General features: G+C 35.3%; 2 protein-coding genes across 2 annotated transcripts in view; both read right to left on the bottom strand.

Annotated features, from left to right (window-relative positions):
* The window catches only part of LOC142351790 (protein cornichon homolog 1-like), a 460935-nt gene that overhangs the window by 370273 nt on the left and 70277 nt on the right, over positions 1–20385 (bottom strand). The window lies entirely within an intron of this gene.
* On the bottom strand, positions 2209–11020 carry LOC142351943 (uncharacterized). The gene is made up of 2 exons (XM_075404219.1): positions 10813–11020; positions 2209–3066 (listed from the first exon to the last, which is right to left on the bottom strand). The coding sequence occupies exons 1-2, from the start codon at positions 10956–10958 to the stop codon at positions 2280–2282; spliced, it is 933 nt and encodes a 310-aa protein (XP_075260334.1). The 5' UTR covers positions 10959–11020; the 3' UTR covers positions 2209–2279.

Below are 20385 nucleotides of genomic sequence, written 5' to 3'. Positions count from 1 at the left end.
TCAGTTGATAATCGTCAACGAAAACTTCACTGAGCAGGAGACAACTGCCGGTTTCCGTAATCCAACAGCTCAACGCCAATTTTTTTCAGTATACGCTTTGCTTACAAAATTTTCAATTAGGCCGAAAGCCGTTCTGATTATGCCAGACACCTTTTGAACATCGAATACTTTTTCGAACATTGAACTTTAACAGTAGCTTCGTTTGTATTGTAGAGTAATTGAGAACTGCTGGTAATATTCAAGTTAAAAAGATCATTTTGAGAAGTCTCTCACCTATCAAAACTAGAGACCAACGTAGCTCCCGACAACTTGCCTACCACGCCAAACCAATCTACCCTCTATATCTATCCCCGCGTACCTACAACCCTCCAATTACGTACTCATTTGCACCTACCTACACCCTCTCGTCACAATTATCATCAGCTAATCTCCGCTAATTCACTAAAAGTCAAATGACATGTGCGCCAAAATTGGCGTAGCTTTCAATATATATATTTTGTGAGTTGTTATAGTGGTATTTAATAACCTTTGATTACGTCATTTGAAGCCCCGGTATTGAATTTGGTCCCCTCCCCCGATTGCAGCAGACTGCAATAGGTTTGAGCTCCAACTGGTCGTCCGAGAGCAATTCTTCTGACGTTAACCTGTTGTGTTTATCGGATCTATTCTGTTTCGCCCCCAGCTCTTTATGACCCCAAGTTATAAATTATATTTTGTTATATAGTACGTTACTATGTGAGAAAATAGCACATGCGCCTGGGGTCATAAAAGCCTTCTGGTCACTAAGCTGGCGAAACAGAATAGATCCTGTTTATCTACAAAAAAGCGGTTAGGATTTAATTTTAATAACCTCTGTTACTCTCAAGTTTACCATAATTTGAATATGCAGCTTTTACGCTTCAATTTGATATATAGCGTACATAGGTTAAAAAATTTCGTTGATCGCGCCAGCTGTTGTAATGTGTTTTGTAAAAAAAATTGTACAAAAAGCAAGACTTCTTTGGGTACAGTTTTTTTCCGATTAGTTACTTTGTTCTGGAGGCCTTTTTTCTCGGAAAATTGAAATGCAAACAGTCGGTTGGGTGAAAAAATGGCAACTTTGAAGACTTTTTGTTTTGATCTGATACCCTGTTTTTTCATCTGGGGAGCACAAGTGTTCCTAACTGTAGAAGTGACCAGGATAAAAAAATTGAAACGATAAAAAGTGAAGGTATCGTCAAAAGAGGATTCACCTGCAGCAAAACCCATCATGATCACATCAGAGTTTTAGAATATCAGAACAGATCCTGTATAGTTTGGAACTATCAGAGAATTGTAGCAGGACTGCTTCGATTTATATTTTCAACGACATATTATGATTTTTATTTCGGCCATTGCTAATTTTTCTTCCTTAGAAGGTTTCATTTGGATTCAGTCATGTACTCGTTTATGCTGTTATCTGACATCAGTAAGCTTATTGGTCAGATAACCTTTACCCCCCCCCCCCCCCCAATTATGGTAATTATACCATTATGGGGGGGGAGGGAGGGAGAGGCTATTATGGGAAAGACCCAAGTATTTGTGCTTTACTTTCGCCTTTGATTGTAATTACAGCTTTTTATTGGAGATTCTTGATTTTCTGCTTTTATCATAGAGGAATCTTCTTAATGATGACTTCGAGATGAGAGGGGAAAAATAAAGTGTACTGATAAAATTTTATTTGATAACAGATAAAAACATTAAACTATTCGAAAACGGACAAAAATGTTATTTTATAACTGCTTCCTTCCTCATACCATCATCGTTTCGTGGTAGTAGAAGAGGTGCGGGATTTTCATTATAGATACTTTTTCATACCCCTTTGCTGATATTATTTTGCCATGATCGGTAGTCCCCGCTATTGTTATACTGTACAAGAGATTCTCAAAGGATAAAAGGGAAAATTGCATCGATTCACAAATGGGCTCTCAGTATAGACCCCTCCCCAAACTTGTCCCCCTCTCTGGCATAAATTAATGCAGCTATTCTTTGTTTTTTGGAGGGTTTCGACGTCTCAGTGCTATTTCGACGTCACGATTGATACTCGTTAGAGCAGCCTGGGGGGGGGGGGGGGGGTGATTAGTGGTAATGACTATTGCGAAAGAGCGCTTTTGTGAAATTTTACTCAAGCAAAAAATAGCTGCATTATTATGACTACTGGAAAAGAGGGCATTTGTGTCTCAAGTGGGCTAACAGTAAACAGTTATTATAACCACAGGGTTTTAAACTATTTTAACCATAACAATTTTAAACTATAGTAACTAGTCTTCAAATCCTTCCTGTTGATTGAAATCCTTCAGGTACACTTGCATTTTTCCCTTCCATTTTTGAGTCCAATCTGCGCAAATCTTGACACCCCAGGAATCGATTTTCGATATATTCACTTTATCGTACTGGCAATCGTCCGATTTATTATCTAATCTGCATCTAAACTTGCGCACAATTTCAGAATTCTCAATGTTTGGATCGTTTTCTTGCACGTAAGATAGAAAGTAGCCACTAAGACAGTCCTTAAACATATTTAGTCTGGCGTTAAAGAAATTATCAAAGGGACTAAACAATGCCTTTTGCATAATGTTATGCCATGCATGCGCGATTGACAGAAGTTTGAACACGTATGTCATTTTGATCTTATTTATCAGTGATAAATCGAGCATATCGAGAGCGAAGAAACTGAGTCGCTTGTCGGTTGAGAAAAATCGATCGGTATCATTTTTTCCTTCTTTCTCAAGTGATAATAGTTTGGATATAAATGCGTTGTAAACACTTTCGGGGTATTTCACTATAAAGTTGCCATGGTAACGCATGTTAACTACAAAAAGTGGGTGAGTTTCGGGGTTGAAGTCCATGGGCTGTTTTTGAACTTTGAATTGGTCTGCGTGATGTACAAAAGTACTATGCAGAATATTTTCGTCAATATCATAAACAGTCACAACAAACATCGGTTGCACATTGACTTCAGTTGTCTCGCAATCGACGTTGCTGTCATTAAGGCAGATTATGCTGTAGTTGGTAGTCAGTTCGTATTGTCCTGCTTCACCATTCTTGCTAAAACAAAACACCCCGGATCGACGTGTTTGCGTATGTGAGGATAATTTTGTAAGAAATCTACTGAGTGCCTGGAAAATATGTGAGAAAAGTGGATCTATATTCTTCTTGCGAAACAGAATAGATCCAGAAAAAAGCCCAATGTGTTGAATGTTTAGTTCCAGGACTGAATGTGCTGAAAAAAACAGCACTTGTCATCGCATTCTGTTCACATTATTGAGCACATATAATTCACAAAACTCTCACGCTCTTCTCTTCCAGAAATTCGGCTTTTTCAGTAAATTATTTCGGTGTCAATTATTTCATCAAAATTCAAGATCTTTTTATAAGAGTTCTGCGAAGTACAAGAAAAACTAAACTCTACATCAATTTTTGTCAATCATACTGTTCAAGCATACTGTAAAGGTGTCCGAAAATTGTAAGAAAGCTTTTGAAAATATAGAAATTATGTACGAAAAAAGAAAAAAAATAGGTAAGAGAAGTGCTGAAACTGGAAATTGTATCACCAAAGTGGAAATCATGCAGAACAATGACGAAAAAAAAAGAAACTATGGAAGGAAAATAACTTTTGTATGATAGGTGCCCAAAGTGCGCAAAAAAATAAGAGAAACGGATCTTTTCCGTTTGTAACCTCCACAGTTTGTACCCCTAAGACAAAAATTGTTTTCGGTTTAATGATCTTGCGGATTTCTAGGCGACCGTTGGTGACTTATAAACCAATTTTGATGTCAATAACATCAGACAAAAACCGGCAAAGTGCATCAAAAAAACTTTGCCGTCTACGTTTTCTTTTGTTACTTTGTGCATTTAGTGCTCACACGTTGCCAATAATTTCCAATAGCCTTTGCTTCCGATGATCAACGGAAATATCAGATTACAGTTCATTTGCTGAGTTTTATTGTAGTACTTTTTAAAAATTCTTGTTGATTTATCCAAACATTTAAAACAATGGCTTTTGGATTGAACTACTTATTACCTAGACTTTTTTGCCACCATTGTTGTCCAATGAATGATTGGGAGAAAACAATAGCGCGAGATATTAGAAAGGTCCGTGGTGGCATGTGGTACTAGTCATGCATCTGTTGCAATTACAAGCAACTGATTAAAAATTCAGGCCAGGTTGATATTTTTCTCTTGAAAATATTAAGTGAGTCGAGCTCGACTCGGAGTTTGTTAACTTCTCGATTGAGAAAAAACAGTGTTCCAATGGTCATAAAAAGGTCATTTATTGGTAATCAGAACTAAAATTCACTGTCATGAATCTCTTGCTTCTATACAATCAGCTCTTGAGCTCACAATGTAAGAACTGGAAGTTATCAGTTTATTGAATGTAATCAAATTTAAAAACATAGCCGGAAAACTCCGGAACCAACTCGAAGTACACATTCCCTTAGGCCCCAACCAGCCATTCAAAAAATAGGATGACCATGCAAAGCATTCTCTGATCCATTTTTTAAACAATAACAGAGGAAAGATAGCATGAAAACGACCAAAAAGATATCCGAAAAATATCTGATGAAATTCCATCCGAAATTGCGCCACCCAAACCACTTGCAAAACTATAACTCAAAACAAATCATCTTCATTCAAAAACGGACCACCATTCAATATAAAACTCAAAGAAACGCTATATGCAGAGAAAACCGAGGAAAGGGGAAGACAAAAATAAAAACGATATGATTACAAAAAACTACTAAAAAGCATCCAACAGTCAAAAAGGCAAAAATAGCTCCAAATTTTACCTGGAGATACATTTTTTAGATGGCCACAAGTAAAAGACAGCTTCCAAGCGTCACATAAGACAGCGTCCAAGTGTCACATTTGAACAACAAAACCAATACCGAGAAATCAAGTTTTCGTTCAAAGACCGTTATCTCAGTCTTCTTTGAAATAAGAGCAAAAATTTTCACGCTGTTTGTCTTTTTCTGTGTCACCAATGTCAAAACTTCAATTTGTCTTCAATATTCTTTTAAAAAAATGTGATCAAATGTCAAGTTGAATTTTCGAAAAGTTTAGTGAATTCTTTAAAAGGCTAATTTAATTTAGTGAGGGTGTGGCTGAATGTTTGCCTCGAGTCAGTTATGGAATTTTCCAGCTGTTTTTGCAAGATCTATGTACACATTTTGATCATTTTTCAACCAAATCATCTCCATAATTGTTGAAATGCGACTATTAAACAATTCATTAATCTTTTTCAAAACTTAACTGTGTTAAAATGAAGACATGAGTGAAGCCAAAATTGATATATGGATTCAAATCTGAAAAATTTCTTAAAGTTGCGACTCTACAACAACTATTGGCAACATAGCTTGCAATACGGATGACTATCTGTCAATAATTGACTACCATCTGATAAACATAGCTGCAGATTGCCAGAAAATAGCCGCAATAGCTTCGTAGATCTGAAGTCACAAAAAAATAGTAAAAAAACAGACAAAAAAAATTTTTTTTTAATTAAAAGCTGAGATTTTATTTTTTATTAAGAATTTGTTTAGCCGAATGCTTCTTCTATTCACTGTTCTCAAATAGCCATCAATCAGAGTGACACGCACTCACTTGAACTTATCTCTTTGAGTAAAAGTGAAGAAAAGTCAATTTTAGAGTGAGGAAGTCATTTTTGAAATAACTCACGTCTGACCAAAAATTTTTTCACGCAGTTGAACCAAAAACTCGATCCAATAACAGTGAAAAATGACGTGACGCACGCACTTCAGTTGAAATTGCATGAGCCTATGAGCAAAAAACAGATTTGAAGTGATTGTGACCTCATATGGTCGTAACAAAAATATTGACTACAAAATAAAGAACCAAGAGAAGGCCAATAATAGCCTCAGCTATCGCTTCGCTGCTATTAAAAAAACAAAGCGTTACATGCAGAAAACTGAAGAAAGAAAGGGAAAAAGGAAAAAATGTTTAGAAATTGCTTTATGTTAAGACGTTGCCTCCCGAATACTATTTCTGGGACTCTTTAAAATCAGAAAAAAAAATCAGAATTATGTCTTTCTTTCAACAAACAGAACTCAAAATAAAAATGAATTAAATCGAAAGACAACCTAAACCACTTAAACAACTAATTCAAACATAGCCGGCAGATTGCCAGAAAATAGCCGCATTAGCTTTGTAGATCCGCAGTTTCAAAAAAAAACAGTAATAAAGACAGACCAAAAATGTGTCTTTTCATTGAATGCTGATATGTTATATTTGGATTTAAAATCTGTATATGTTTTTGCTGCCTCTATTAGCTGCTCTCAAGTAACCTTCATTTAGAGTCACACAGACCCATTTGACCTTATCTCTTTGAATTAAAGTAAATAAAAGTCAATTTCAAAAAGAAGTAGTCATTTCTGAGGGTGAGGTAAGTCAAGTGTGACCAAAAAATTAATCACGCGAATGAACAAAAAAAAACTCGCCCTACGAAGAGCAAAAAATGACGTCACGCACGAACTTCAGTTGAAATTGCATGAACGAATGATCAAAAGGCAGATTTGAAGTGGTTGTCAAGTCATATGGTCGTAACAAAAATCTTGACGAAGAAATAAAAAAACATAGGAGGACAAGTCCTGAAATACAATTCAACGAATTGAAAGAAAAATTCAGACATACTCTACCTGACCAGCAGATCAATTGAACAATTCCAGTCAGAACACAAACGAAATCATCTCAAAAAATTGAGAAATTGAAAGAATCAACACTAAACAAAATATACTCATTGCTAAAACTCAAAGCTTTCAAACCTAAGGCAAAATTTTTTCCCTTTAAAAATACCTATTTCAAAAATAAGTTCAAAATCAATTTTTGTTTCTGAAATCGGTCCAGTTTTATATTATCCATTGGTCCTTGAAAAATATCCATTGGCCCTTGAAGATTGATGATTAACTCAAAACTAACCCAAAAATTTTTAAAAAAGAAATCAATTGCAAATTATGAGAAAATGTTGCTGAAAATTGTTATATAAAAATTTTCAAAATCATTTCTCTCTCTAGAGGCTATCCAGTAACCCGATTCCAAGCTTTAAAAAACTCATTGCCTCATAGATCGATAGGCAATAATTTTTAGAAAACATTTCAAACTTCAAAAAACAGAAATTCGTTCTATTAAAATGTTGAAAGCCATTCAATTGTCCCCGAGGATTTAAAAATAATTTAATAACATCCTATCAAACACTGAATGAGGTTACCTGTCTACTGAGACAAGAAAAAATAAATAAAATACAAATGTTTTGAAAAACTTTCAAAAGTCGAAAGGTTAAATTGTTGAAAACAAATCCATTGAAACTAAAAACCATGCGGTAACGTGGAATAGGTTTTCTCGCACTTGAGAATGGACGAATATCAAAAACTGACAAAAAATTTAGGAAACCTTAAAAAAATTGCAGATTTTATTTTAAAAAATGCTAAAATTCGAGACACTTAAATGTTAAAAACCATCCTATTGTTACTAGAAGCTATGAAGTGCCCTATTAACAAACCTTAAAGGAGATTGCTTGGTCCTTGAAGCTGGAAAAACTGAAAAAATGACGAAAATTTTCAAAAACCTGAAAAAAAATGCGAATTTTGTCAAAAAAATTGCTAAAATTTGTGATATTCAAAAAATGAAACCTATTCCATGGCGACTAAAAATTTTTTAGTAACTTATTATCCAACCGCTAAAGATTTTTTCTGGGACTCAAACAACTTGAATTTTAGCATTTTTTGACAAGCTTTGTCAAAAAATGCTAACATTCATGATGGCAAAAAGTTGATAACCATTTCATTACCACTACAAACTATGCAGTAATCTATCAACAAACCCTTTATCAAACTCTAGAGGAAGTTTTGTGGCACTTAGGGCTAAAAAATCTCAAAAAATGACAAAAATTTTCAAAAAACCTGAAAAAAATTGCAAAAATTAGTATACTTTTGCGAGTTTGTGTTTGTAGTACCAAAACTTATAGCTCATAAAAGGGTCATAACGAGCAATTTTGTGTCGCAAACGACCTTAATCAACTTTTAAAAACTTCCACCTAAGTCTAATCAAACAAAGAAACTCAAAAAAAATCACAAAAACTTGAGAAATTGCACCATTTTGAGCCCAAAAACTCCTAAAAATGACCTTTTAAACTTAAATTAAGACCATTCCAGCAGCTGCATCACTATTAGCACTTGAAGGACAACTAAAGCCCACTTTGGGCCTCTAATGAAACTTAATGCCCGCTGGGTTTTACCTGTTCATCTCGTTTTGAACGATCGAAGTCATTGAAAAAAGTGTGAACACATCTTAAAAGAAAACATAGCAGGACAAGTCCTGACGTACAATTCAAAGAATTTTCATTGACTAAACAGAAAACTAGACCTAGAACGGACTATGAATGGATTGGGAAATCCATTTCTAAAAAAAACCCTATCCAAAAAATTGAAAAAACAGTAAAAATCAAACTGAAATTGCCGCATGTGAACAAAAAACCACTAGCGAGAAAGCGAAATTTTGTTCAAACACCGTTCTCTCACTCCACTTTAAATTTAGAGCAAAAAAATTTCACACCGCAAAACCACTCGTTTTTTTGCTTGACTTAAAAATCATGAAAATGTGTGAACAGATCTTAAAAAAAAACATAGCCGGAAGAATTCCGGAAGCGACTCGAAGCGTAAAAACTTGACAAAAAACCTTAATTGCAGCTGAAACCATTACCTTTTTTAAAAAACCATAAACTCATTACCCCCCCCCCCACCCCCAGTCTGATCTAAAAATTGGTGAAATTTAAACCACTGTCACCAAGAGAAACAAAATGCCGCAAAAATATTTATTATTGAAAACGTTTGGTAAGGATAAGTACAAAATAATTAGGATAATCAAAGAACTGAGAGTCTCAAAAAGCTGACCAGGCTATCGAGTGCCCTCAAATAATTCATGATTCTAATCTCAAAAAGATCATTAAAGCAAACGGCAGATAATAATAACTTAGAAACTAAATTAAATTTTTCAAAAAAAAAATGCTCAAAGTTAGGAATCAGTAAACTACTACAGTTAGATTTCTCATCACTGCAATTAGGAAAAAAATATCATATAATTCTTTCCTCTAGAATACATGCTAGACAACATGATTTCAAACTAATTCAAAAATTACAATAATCATAGAAAAGCAACAGAGTAATATTTTAAGGCAAAAAATGATTAAGAACAAAACCAAAGTCGGAAAAAAAATAAAATAAAAAATAATAAGTAGAAATTCTGGAAAAGGCTTTCTAGTAAACTCTTGATACCGCCTTATGTTGAATGAAATCAATTGCAACACAAAGAAATGACGAAAATCTAAGAAAAAGCCGAAATCATTCAATTTGTTAATAACTGAAAAACTCAATATAACAAGTATAAATGTAGGTGCCAGGACAGAGCTAGAATGATAAAAACTAGAATGTAAACAATATGGACACAATTTAAGGAACTCCGTAACAAAGACTAATTCTTGATTTTTGAAAGTTCAAATCAAAATTTTGAAAGTTTAAAATTCAAATTTAAAAAATTAAGAAAAACAAACGCCATTTCATTTTGCAGCATTCGAGACATAGAAAAGACAACGATTCATCCGAGACAAAAACTTATCCTCCGGAACAGATCAAAAAAAGAAAAAGCAGAAATCAATCATACTAAACTTTGAAACATTTTGCAAAAAAAAGGTCAAAAAACTTTTAGAACTGCATTTATAAAAAAAATTAACTGTTTTTCAAAAATTTAACGCTAAAAAATTATTCACGTTTTATTGAAACGAAATTAAAGCCCCTCATGTTGCACAAAAAGAATATTTCTAGTAGTTAAAACCAAAATACACAAAAAACTGAGAAAAATAGGAAAAAAAACTACCAAAATCGGATTAGCATATGTACAATTTTATAAAACAAAATTACATCGAGGCAAAAAAAGGCATTGAGTATTTGAATTGTCAACGGGAAGTTGTCATATTGACTGATTTTTGACAAAAAGACGGCTAAAAGATCCAAAAATGAAGAAAATAATAGGAAAAAAGCCCAAAATTATTTAAAAAATCAAGAAATTTATGCCAATTTTGAACTTGAAACTTGTTTTCAGGCTCTACAAAACACTGTTCTATTAATTTCCGAGGTTTAAATTTGAATACAGCATCGAGTAAAAACCATTTCTACAAAAAACCAAATTACAAGCAAAAAAATGAGCCACTTAGACGAAAAAACTGCTAAAAACGGTTATCTATATGTGCTATTCAGTCAAAAACTACTTTTCAAAGTCAAAAAGTCATTCACTAAACGCAGCGCATGATCAAAAAACTTCTCTCGCTCAGAAAAAATTAGTTCACACGGCAATTTTTCTCACTTTCGCTTTTAGGTCAAAACAGCGTCTGAACGAATAGTACTTCCGGTAAAAAAAAAAACTTAAGAAAACCAATACTCCTCTTCGAGTCGTAAAAAAGACAGCGCCCCAATACAATTCAAATTCATTGTATTGTAAAAAACACAGGAAAAGGCCAATAATAGCCCCAGCTATCGCTGTGCGGCTATTAAAAAATTGAAACCGAATGCCTTGTGAATGGCATCAAACCAAACACAAACCTGGAGAATACGACAACTTCTTTTCGAGTCGTAAAAAGAGCCTCAGAGGACAAAACAAAAAGAAAAACCAAGATCACCGCAATATAGTTACGCTCAGCTTACAGCTTCGCAGCTATAATAAAAAAAATATATTTTTTGCCCATTTCCTCGCTTTTCTGATAACAAAGTAACACAAAACCATACTAACTTGAATGCAACTTCCAGGTAGAAAAGGTTTGATTTGTACAGCCAAGGATAGAGGAATTCAGGAACAGCTCGTTTTAGTTCAGTCGAAAGCGGATAATTGGTAGCTGTTCCTTTGTAATCAGGACACCTGTTAAGTTTGTTGATCATATCCCGTTCACTGATCGATACGCCTTTGGTCAGTACCTTTTCTTCCTTTATTATTAGTCCCAAACACTTCATTTTTAATAAACATGACAAGGATGGCTTAAGGAAATTCCAAATACTTTCTTACCAAGTTTCAAAATTTGAGACATAGAAATAAAGTTTTCGTTAGATAATTTTTTTAGTTTTCCAATTTTCATGCTGCTGTTACATCATTCTCAAGAAACACGAGGAATGGATGAGTATATGATACCTCGCCCCTCCGCAGTCATCAATCTAAGAAAATTTAGGAGCATGGCAAGATGTTGCAACTATAAACAACAAAATTTTTGTATCGCTTGGTTTTTGTATCGCTTGGTATCGCTGGTTTTGCTTATCGTCGACTCAATCTGGTGCTGGCGAGCGCCTTTCCAATATCAAATGAACCGCAAACGGGAAATTGATGACCAGTTTGGGTTGGGGTGCATAGAAATTCTAGAAATTCATCCATTGGTCATAAGAATTCCACGTTGGACTCAATTTAATGCTGCTTTCGCAAAACTGATCAACTTTTTGTTTACGCAATTTTTGAAGTACATGCACTCATTGACCAAAGTAAACGCACAAGATGAAATTTCTCATGGTAAACCACCTGGTTTATGCGCGAGTTTTAGTCTACATAACTTTGGCCGTTTCTTTTCATTTTTATATCAATCGATTCATAATCATCAGACGTTTAATAGATCTATTTTAAGATATGATCCTAAGTTTACTTATGGAGTCAATTCAGATATGAATTGGCCAGCTTTTCATAAGCATCTGTATTTTGATACCCACGTGAAATCTGTTTAACTCGCTCATGTCTTCATAAATTTAAGCAAGATTTTGCATTGTGAATTCAACAATTTTATGAGCAAGTTGAACAATTTTCACGTTTTACCCAAAGTACAGCTGCTTATGGAAAACTGGCCAACTAATATCTAGATTTACTCTGTAAGCAATCTTGTCAGTATATCCTAAAATCGATCTATTAAACGTCTAATAAAGTTTATGTGTCGATTGACATAAAAATCAAAAGAAACGGCCAAGGTTATGTTGACTAAAATTGGCTTATAAAACAGGTAGCTTACCAAGTGAAATTTCATTTTGTGCGTTTATTTTTGTCAATAAGTTGGACGGTAAACCAACATGTTTGAAGACCACTTTTCCTACTATTCAGATATCCGTTTCTCTTGAAATTTAGATTAACCGACAAAGAATTGACATTGAGTATTCTATTTTCTGCAAAATTCAGAATCAAAGTTGCCAGGTTTTGGTTAAAAGAAGCAAGTAGCTAGCTGTTCTCATTATATTTGGTCGATTTGGGCATGTGTCCAACATTTAAAGCAAATATTTGTATTGTGTATTTAACAGCCTTATGATCAAATTGACAAGATTTCACGTGGGATTCCTTTTCTTGCTTTACGGAAACAGGCAAACTTCTATCTGGATTTTGTCCGTGTTCACCTCTGTTATACTCTTACACAAGGAGTATAGTCAATTGAATCGCAAATGTCTTTGAAAGTACTGAGATAAGCACTTGCGTCGCGAATGGACGATTTAGTTGTTACTTTCAACTAAAGCCTTTCTAGATTTGGCAATCGCGGTGCGATTGACTCTAACTGAACTACTCAGTTAAAACGAGAGGTATTTTGCAAGGATTAAATTGAACTGAGCGTTAGCGCTACAAATTGGAGAATGAAAGTTAATGATAATACAGATTATGAAATAAAGTTTGTTCAGGTTTTAATCATACAGAAAGGAAGTAAAGTTTTATTTGTTTACAACGTGAATGAGTATATATCCGGTACAGACGGGATGAACAGACTTAACTGCTAAATATGGGAGGAAGTATATAGCACTGAACTAAAAATGGCATTCGCCCTTCAAAAGGAACATACAACAATAAATTAGTTTAAAATACGGATATGGATACATGAAGGGTATCCATTGCCGTATGACATTTCCCCCTCTTGAGGAAAAATTAATTTACTAGATTAAAATCAGAAAATTAATAAATATTCACCGGTTAGTAAGTAATAAAATATTAAATAATAGATAGAATAGAAGTTTATGAAAGTTTCTTTATCCAAGATTACTCGCTGTCGCTATTTTCAGCATTTTCGTCCTGGAGAACTGTCATCTCCCTTGGTTGGTTTTGCGAGTACTCATCTCCTTGATTTGATCCTCCCGCAATGCCAGTGTCTTGGTAATCAGTGTAACCTTCTGTGTTACGAACTTTTTCGACAATTGTTTGCGATTTTTGGGATTTTCTCTTCAGTGTCCTTTTGTTTTTTCTAATAGAAGACGTATCCGAATCCGATGTATCGCTGACCGTGATTTTGCGTTTCGAAGTCTTTCTCAAGATAGGTGTGGGTTGTTTTTGAGTCGAGGAGGTTGTTTGCGTTCCAGATGGCCCTGCTATATCAGATGATACCACTTGCGGCGCGATTGGACTAAAATTTAATATTTGTGTAAGGTCGGGTCGGTTTTTGAATGCCTCATCGTATTTCGGGTTTCTTTTTGGTACTCTCATTTTCAATGATCTTGCGACATTGCTAGCTGTAGATATACAGGATCGTGCCGATGAAATAACACTTACATCGTCTGTGTTTTTTCTGTTTCGCTTTATCTTCTTCTCTCCAGTATTTTTGAAAAAGATCTCGTTTATGGTGTTGAATTTTTTGTTCCAGAGTTTTTTCGTTTAATTTCTTTGGGCGTCTGTCTATGTACTGTGCTAAAGTTGTTTCCCGTTCGGCCCGCGTTCCAAATTTGGCGATGTCAGAATTTCTGACCCGTACTTCAGGTTTGGAAGGTTCTTTAATGACGCTCGTCGTTGGGCTTATTTTGCACACTGTACTGCCAGGTGCTAATACTTCGTAGAGGCCGTCCAAGTTTTTCTTTTGGCGCTGGTTTTCATGTATTTTTCGGGCCAACTTTACTTGTACGCTTCTTTCAGAGCAGGGAATTGCACGGTGAATGACATCTGGCTTTATAAAACGCTCTTCCCCGTCTTTCCTTTTCTCTTGTTCCGTTCTTGCGCGGGTACTTGCGGCGCAAATGACTCGCTCAATTTCCGTATCGGAACAAAGAGCTGTATCCGCCCACTGTTCATCTGTGAGATAGGAACGACCTGGGATTGTATCCTCGTCTAAATAGTAATTTATTATTGCATTATAGTTGAGATTTTTACTATCAGACTTAGTTGTAATATTTGATATAGGTGTGTTACATTTTCTACCGAAATGTGCCTCAAAGGGTGTGGTTGTGATTGTTTTTTGTTTTGATATACGAAGTCGTTGTATTATTGCTTTGAGTGAATTTTCTAGATTAAATTTTTTATTTAACTGTGATTTCATGCAAGCTAATTGTCGTTTAATTGTTTGAATGATACGTTCTACTAATCCGATTGCTCTATGGTCATTTGCAGGTGCATAAATAGGTGTAATATTGTTTTCGGTACAAAATGTTTCAAACTTCTTTCCTGTAAAACATCTAGCTTGGTCTAATCTAATAGTTCTAGGCACTCCATGATGATATATATAATTATTTAAGAATTTGATTACATTTGTACCTGATGCGTTATTTACTATTTCTGCTGTAGGATATTTAGAGTATCTATCTATACTAGTAAGGAAATATTGTTCTATTCCTTTCTCGTTTAGAATTGGGCCACCAAAATCTAATTGTATTTCGTCATTTGGTTCACTACATTTAGGTAGAGGTGTCCATTTGCGGTGCGAAATCACTGATTTTAGATTCTTACCAATATCTGTGCAAGCTTTGCACTCACTGGCCTTTGCCAGAATGTCTCTGTGGATGTAAGGCCACCAGATATTTTGAGCTAAGGAAAGCATAGCGAAACTGCCTGGGTGTGTGGAGTGTATATCCTCCAACACCGCATCTTTAATGGACTTTGGGATCGCAATTCTTTCGTCTAGACAGACACACCCGTGCTTCACACTAAGATCTCTCCAATATGAGAAGAGGTAGGGACTGATTTCTTGTAGTCGTTCTGCATCATTTCGAAGTACACAATCCCTTACTTCTTTCAATATCGCGTCTTTTCCAGTCAGTATTGCTAGAAATTTCCTACTGAACACCTTGTTTAGGGTCTCGTTGAACATTATGTCCTCAGCTTCGTCTATCATACTACCAGTTGGGGTTTCAGTGTGAGTTGTTGCATTTGATTCGGGTGTTGAGGGTGTTGTGTCGGAGAACGTTACTCGTGCTTTAGTAGGAGTCGATTTCGAACTGGTTGCTTTAGCTTTTGACATTATGCTGAGACTATTTACGGAATTATTTGAGATGAAGGGTTTATTGAGTTTATTCACAAAGCAGTGTTTCTGAGGCAGAATTTGGGCAAAAAGCGAGTTATTTTTGGGTGAGTGGTATTTATACTTGGGGATTTGTGTTTTCGCGCTTAATTTAGTGTTGTTAGGTGTATTACTTGACTTATTACCATTAATAGGCTGTATTAAGGATAATTGTTCAGATTGTTCACATTCTTTACTGTCTACGATTTGCACCTCTTTTGCAGCGAATTTGTTAATGGAATGTGAATTATTTACTTTACAGTGATTTGGTACAGATTGTAATTTTGTAAATTTAGGTGGCATTTGCGGCGCAAATGGATGTACAGAATGCGGATTAAATTTAGAATTTGCATGTGTTAATTGCGATGCGAATGGAGGTTTCAGTGGTGAACTGGTTAATTGCGATGCGAATGCTATATCACAATTAGTTGAATTATTGCTTTTTGATATGGTTAATCGCGATGCAAATGGTTGTGTAACTTTTGGTGAAGGCAAATTCAACTTTAATATGTTTTTAAATTTTGTAGTTGTAGTTTGTCTATTGGTAATTAAATGTTTCATTGAATCACGGATTTTAGAAATTGTTGCTACAACAAAGTGCTCGTCGTATGTAGATATCTTTTTAGCTCTTGCAAAAGGGTTTCTAGAAATGTAATCAACGAGTCCCATTTTTGCACCTGGCATATGCTCAATCGTGAAATTGTACGGTAGCAATCTATCTATCCATCGAGATAGTCGACTATTGTATGACTTATTTGATCGGTGTTCTTTAAGTATTGACAATAGAGCTCTGTGGTCTGTTACTACCGTAAAGTTTTTTCCGTATAAGTAGTATTTAAAATAATCAATTGACCAAACTATCCCCAACAGTTCCAATTCGTTGACGCTGTAGCGTTCTTCCGTTGAATTGAGGAATCGCGACGCGAAGGCTATTGGTTTCCAACCATCCGGTGTATTTTGTTCCAATGCTGCCCCCAATACTGAACGGGAGGCATCACATTTTACACGAACATCCAGTTTAGGGTTGTAATGGCTATTTTCTGTACTATTTGCTATTTTTTCTTTAATCTGATTAAAATGTTTAGTATGTTCGTCCGTCCATATGAATTTTACTGATTTCTTCAGTAGTGGTCTAAGTGGATGACATAGTTGTGCTAAGTGAGGTATAAATTTGCCAATATAATGTACTGACCCGAGAAATGATCTAAGGCGTTTTAATGTTGTTGGTGGTGGTATTGTTAAGATTGCGGCTGTTTTGCTTTCTAAAGGTGATATTCCAGTCTGTGTAATTTGTAACCGAGCCATTTTATTTCAGATTTAGCGAAATGACATTTCTGGAGGTTAATTCTCAAGTTATCATCATCTAATTTTTTTAGACATTTGTGGACGTAGGCTAAATGATCTGCTTCAGTGCCGGTGCTGACGATTATAATATCGTCTAAGAAACAGTATGTGTTTTGTAAGCCAATGAGAGTATAATCCATGGCTTTTTGAAACTCTGCCGGCATATCTGTAAGTCCATAAAAACCAGTTTTGAATCTATATGTACCTGTAGATTCTCCACATATGATGTTAAAATTACAGTGTTTTGCTGTATCGTGATGTAATTTTAATTGACTGTATGCATATTTGAGATCTAATGTGGTGAAATATGCTTGTTGACCATTTTGTGTATCTGTAAGATGTTGTGATATGGTGTCAATTAACATTTCAATATTAGGCATTTGGTATTTGTTTTTATGTATTGCTTTATTTAATACTTTTGAATCTAATGCGAGTTTTATCGACTGATCTTTTTTTACTGTAATTACAATCGGGGAGATGAAGTGTTCGTCAGAGCAACTAGATAGTTTTTCGATATGACCCTCAATCTGTAGTCTTTCTAACTCGTTTGATACTCTAGGTTGAAGATTTATCGGAACACGTCGACCTTTTTGATGCTTTGCTGTGAACGTTTGATGAAACTTTGACTTTGCTACATGTGTTTTAGATAAACCAATTCTCGATACTAGATGTGGAAATTGCGTCGCGATTGACTCTTTAATTTTACATGTAGGATTATTGATGTTATAAACACATTTACCAGTTTCTGGTTGTTGTTGTACAACTGCAAGTCCCAAAGTAGTGAACAGATCTCGTCCAATGATATTTTTGTGTCCATCATCTACCACAGTCAATATTGCTGATTTGTCTTGCCATTGATTGTAGGTTACTGTGGTCTCCAAGTGTCCAATGACCTTGATCGGCTCATTTGAAAAAGTTTTCAAATTCCTTTTTTCCGTCGATTTTATCCATTTAGCGGAGTTTGTAGATCGTAGGACTTTGTTTGCTAGACTTTGTGTGATGATACTCACAGCACTTCCAGAGTCAATCATAGCAGATGTTTGTACTTCTCCTATTTGCACTTCTACGTTTAATGGTTCTAATTGATGAACTGAATCCGAAGAAATCGCTGCTACGTAGTCGTCAGAGTCGCTATCATAGTTTGAGTCGTACACCTGGTCGTACAATTGTTGGTAGCTCGTGATATAGTTTACTGATTCTTCATCATCACTTTTTTCCGGCGTCTGGTCGATTTGATTTACATTTGATTTTTGAGTTTTCTGAATTGGAAGCTGTGGCAGTTTTGTTTTTCGACATTTTCTAGCGAAATGACCCATAATACCACAATTATGGCATTTTTTTCCATTCGCGGGACAAATCTGCTTATGGTTGTGGCTCCAGCGAAGACCACAATCCATACAGATACTCGTGTATTGGTAGTTTTTTGGGATAGATGCGTAGCGAGTGAAGTCTCGCTTTGTGGAAGGTCCATTTGCGTTGCGATTGCGCATTGAGTTATTATTGATGTAATTCACTGAAGTATTACCTGACATCAAGTTTTGGTTAATTTTCTGCTGGTTCTGTGCTCCCATTTCCATGTGTATGGCGATTTCCAATGCTTTTGGTGGGTCTACTGTTTCCTTCAACAACTCTTTCTGAGTTTCGTGATCAAGCATATTTAATATGAATGCATCACGAATGAGTGTAGTTTCTTCACTACCAAGATTACAATTTTCCGCCAATTCTATGAGACGGCCGTAGAAACTTTCTACCGATTCTCCTTTTTGTTGTTTACACGAGTAGAAAACGAAGCGATCGTAAGTTATATTACGAACCTTTGTGAAGGAGTCCTCCATTGCTCGCCACAAATCTTTCAAAGGTTGTTTTTCGATCTGAAAGTGAGGGTACTTGCTCTTGAAGATCCGTCGCCCCTCGGTGCCAATGCTTAGGTATAGCAATGATATTGTCTTCTGTTCACAAATTTCCCATGGTTTGTCACCACAGAGGATCCCGATTTCTTCAATCTTTGCACAACGATTTTGCCAATTGACTTTCAATTGTTGGTTTCGGACTTTACGATCTCTTTCCGTTGCCTGTGTGTGATTCTCTACCGGTGCTTCATAGGTAGGCTCAGGCGGGTATGTCACTGTTGCTGGTGGATCATTCAACAGAGTATCCAATTGGATCCCTTCCTTAGCAAGTAGAGCCAATTTCCACTGCTGCGTCCATTTGATCCACGTCAGGGAAGGTGTTGCTGTCGGTTTCTCCCAGAATGCTTCTATATGGAGTGGTGTTTTCTTTGAGTCCGCTGCTGGCTGCGCCATGTTATACTCTTACACAAGGAGTATAGTCAATTGAATCGCAAATGTCTTTGAAAGTACTGAGATAAGCACTTGCGTCGCGAATGGACGATTTAGTTGTTACTTTCAACTAAAGCCTTTCTAGATTTGGCAATCGCGGTGCGATTGACTCTAACTGAACTACTCAGTTAAAACGAGAGGTATTTTGCAAGGATTAAATTGAACTGAGCGTTAGCGCTACAAATTGGAGAATGAAAGTTAATGATAATACAGATTATGAAATAAAGTTTGTTCAGGTTTTAATCATACAGAAAGGAAGTAAAGTTTGATTTGTTTACAACGTGAATGAGTATATATCCGGTACAGACGGGATGAACAGACTTAACTGCTAAATATGGGAGGAAGTATATAGCACTGAACTAAAAATGGCATTCGCCCTTCAAAAGGAACATACAACAATAAATTAGTTTAAAATACGGATATGGATACATGAAGGGTATCCATTGCCGTATGACAACCTCTGTCAATTCTTTTGAGCAACTGATATTCTATCTATTCTCAGTGGATTCATATAGGTTCTAAGAGTAACGGATAATAGAATAGTAAAGAAAATGCTTTTCGAATAAAGGCAGTTTACATAAAAAAAATTGCAATTTAAACGTTTAATTTTTTCATTGAGTGCATATGATTTAAAGATAAATCTCATAAAACCAGTATATTATGAATCAAATGATATTAAAAAGAAAAATCAAATAAAAACTTATATCAAAGTTAATTTTATTATAAATTTGTTCAACATGCATAATTGATTTTGTGTGTTTGTTTTTGTCAATGGCTATTATTCTTTGTGTGATGTAAAAAACAATATGTTCCCCAAATGATGACTAGTTCACAGTTAAAGAATATTGCCCTTGTTCTCTATAGGTTTTTTGTTTTTTTCTAGTTTTTAATTTTAAAAAGATTGAACAAACGTGAAGCCTATCGCCTTGAGCCTCATTTTTTCTTGTGAAACGTCGGCCACTTGGAACTTGGGATTTATGGTAGGTTAGCATTAAGTTTCAGGTAAAATCACTTTCATCCAAGGTCAATAGCATAAGGATGCACTGATTTTAGTCGGCTAAAATTGTTGGAATTTTGATTGCTGCAAATTCTACAAAAACAACATCAGTACTTGAGGAGGAAATTGAGGTTGGACTTTGCCAGTTTTCCGTAATCAGCAGTAAGTTGAGTGCCACTTAAAATCTGTTCATTTTGATCGTGTCTGCTTCGTTTTAAGCAAAATTGCGACTATGAATCCGTTAGTTTTGTGATCAATTTGAACAGATTTTACGTATCACTCAAGTTATTATTAGTAACAAAAAACTTGCAAACTTAAATCCGGATTTTCTCATGAAGTACTATGGCCGATTTTATAAAATTTTGAGCTATTACGATGCCATCAATTTTAATTCAACTCATATAGAAAACGGAAATCAG

This window comes from Convolutriloba macropyga, chromosome 13 (genome assembly GCF_964194025.1).
Source record: "Convolutriloba macropyga chromosome 13, txConMacr16.3, whole genome shotgun sequence".
Taxonomy (NCBI): domain Eukaryota; kingdom Metazoa; phylum Xenacoelomorpha; order Acoela; family Convolutidae; genus Convolutriloba; species Convolutriloba macropyga.
This window is presented reverse-complemented; position numbering and strand designations above follow the sequence as displayed.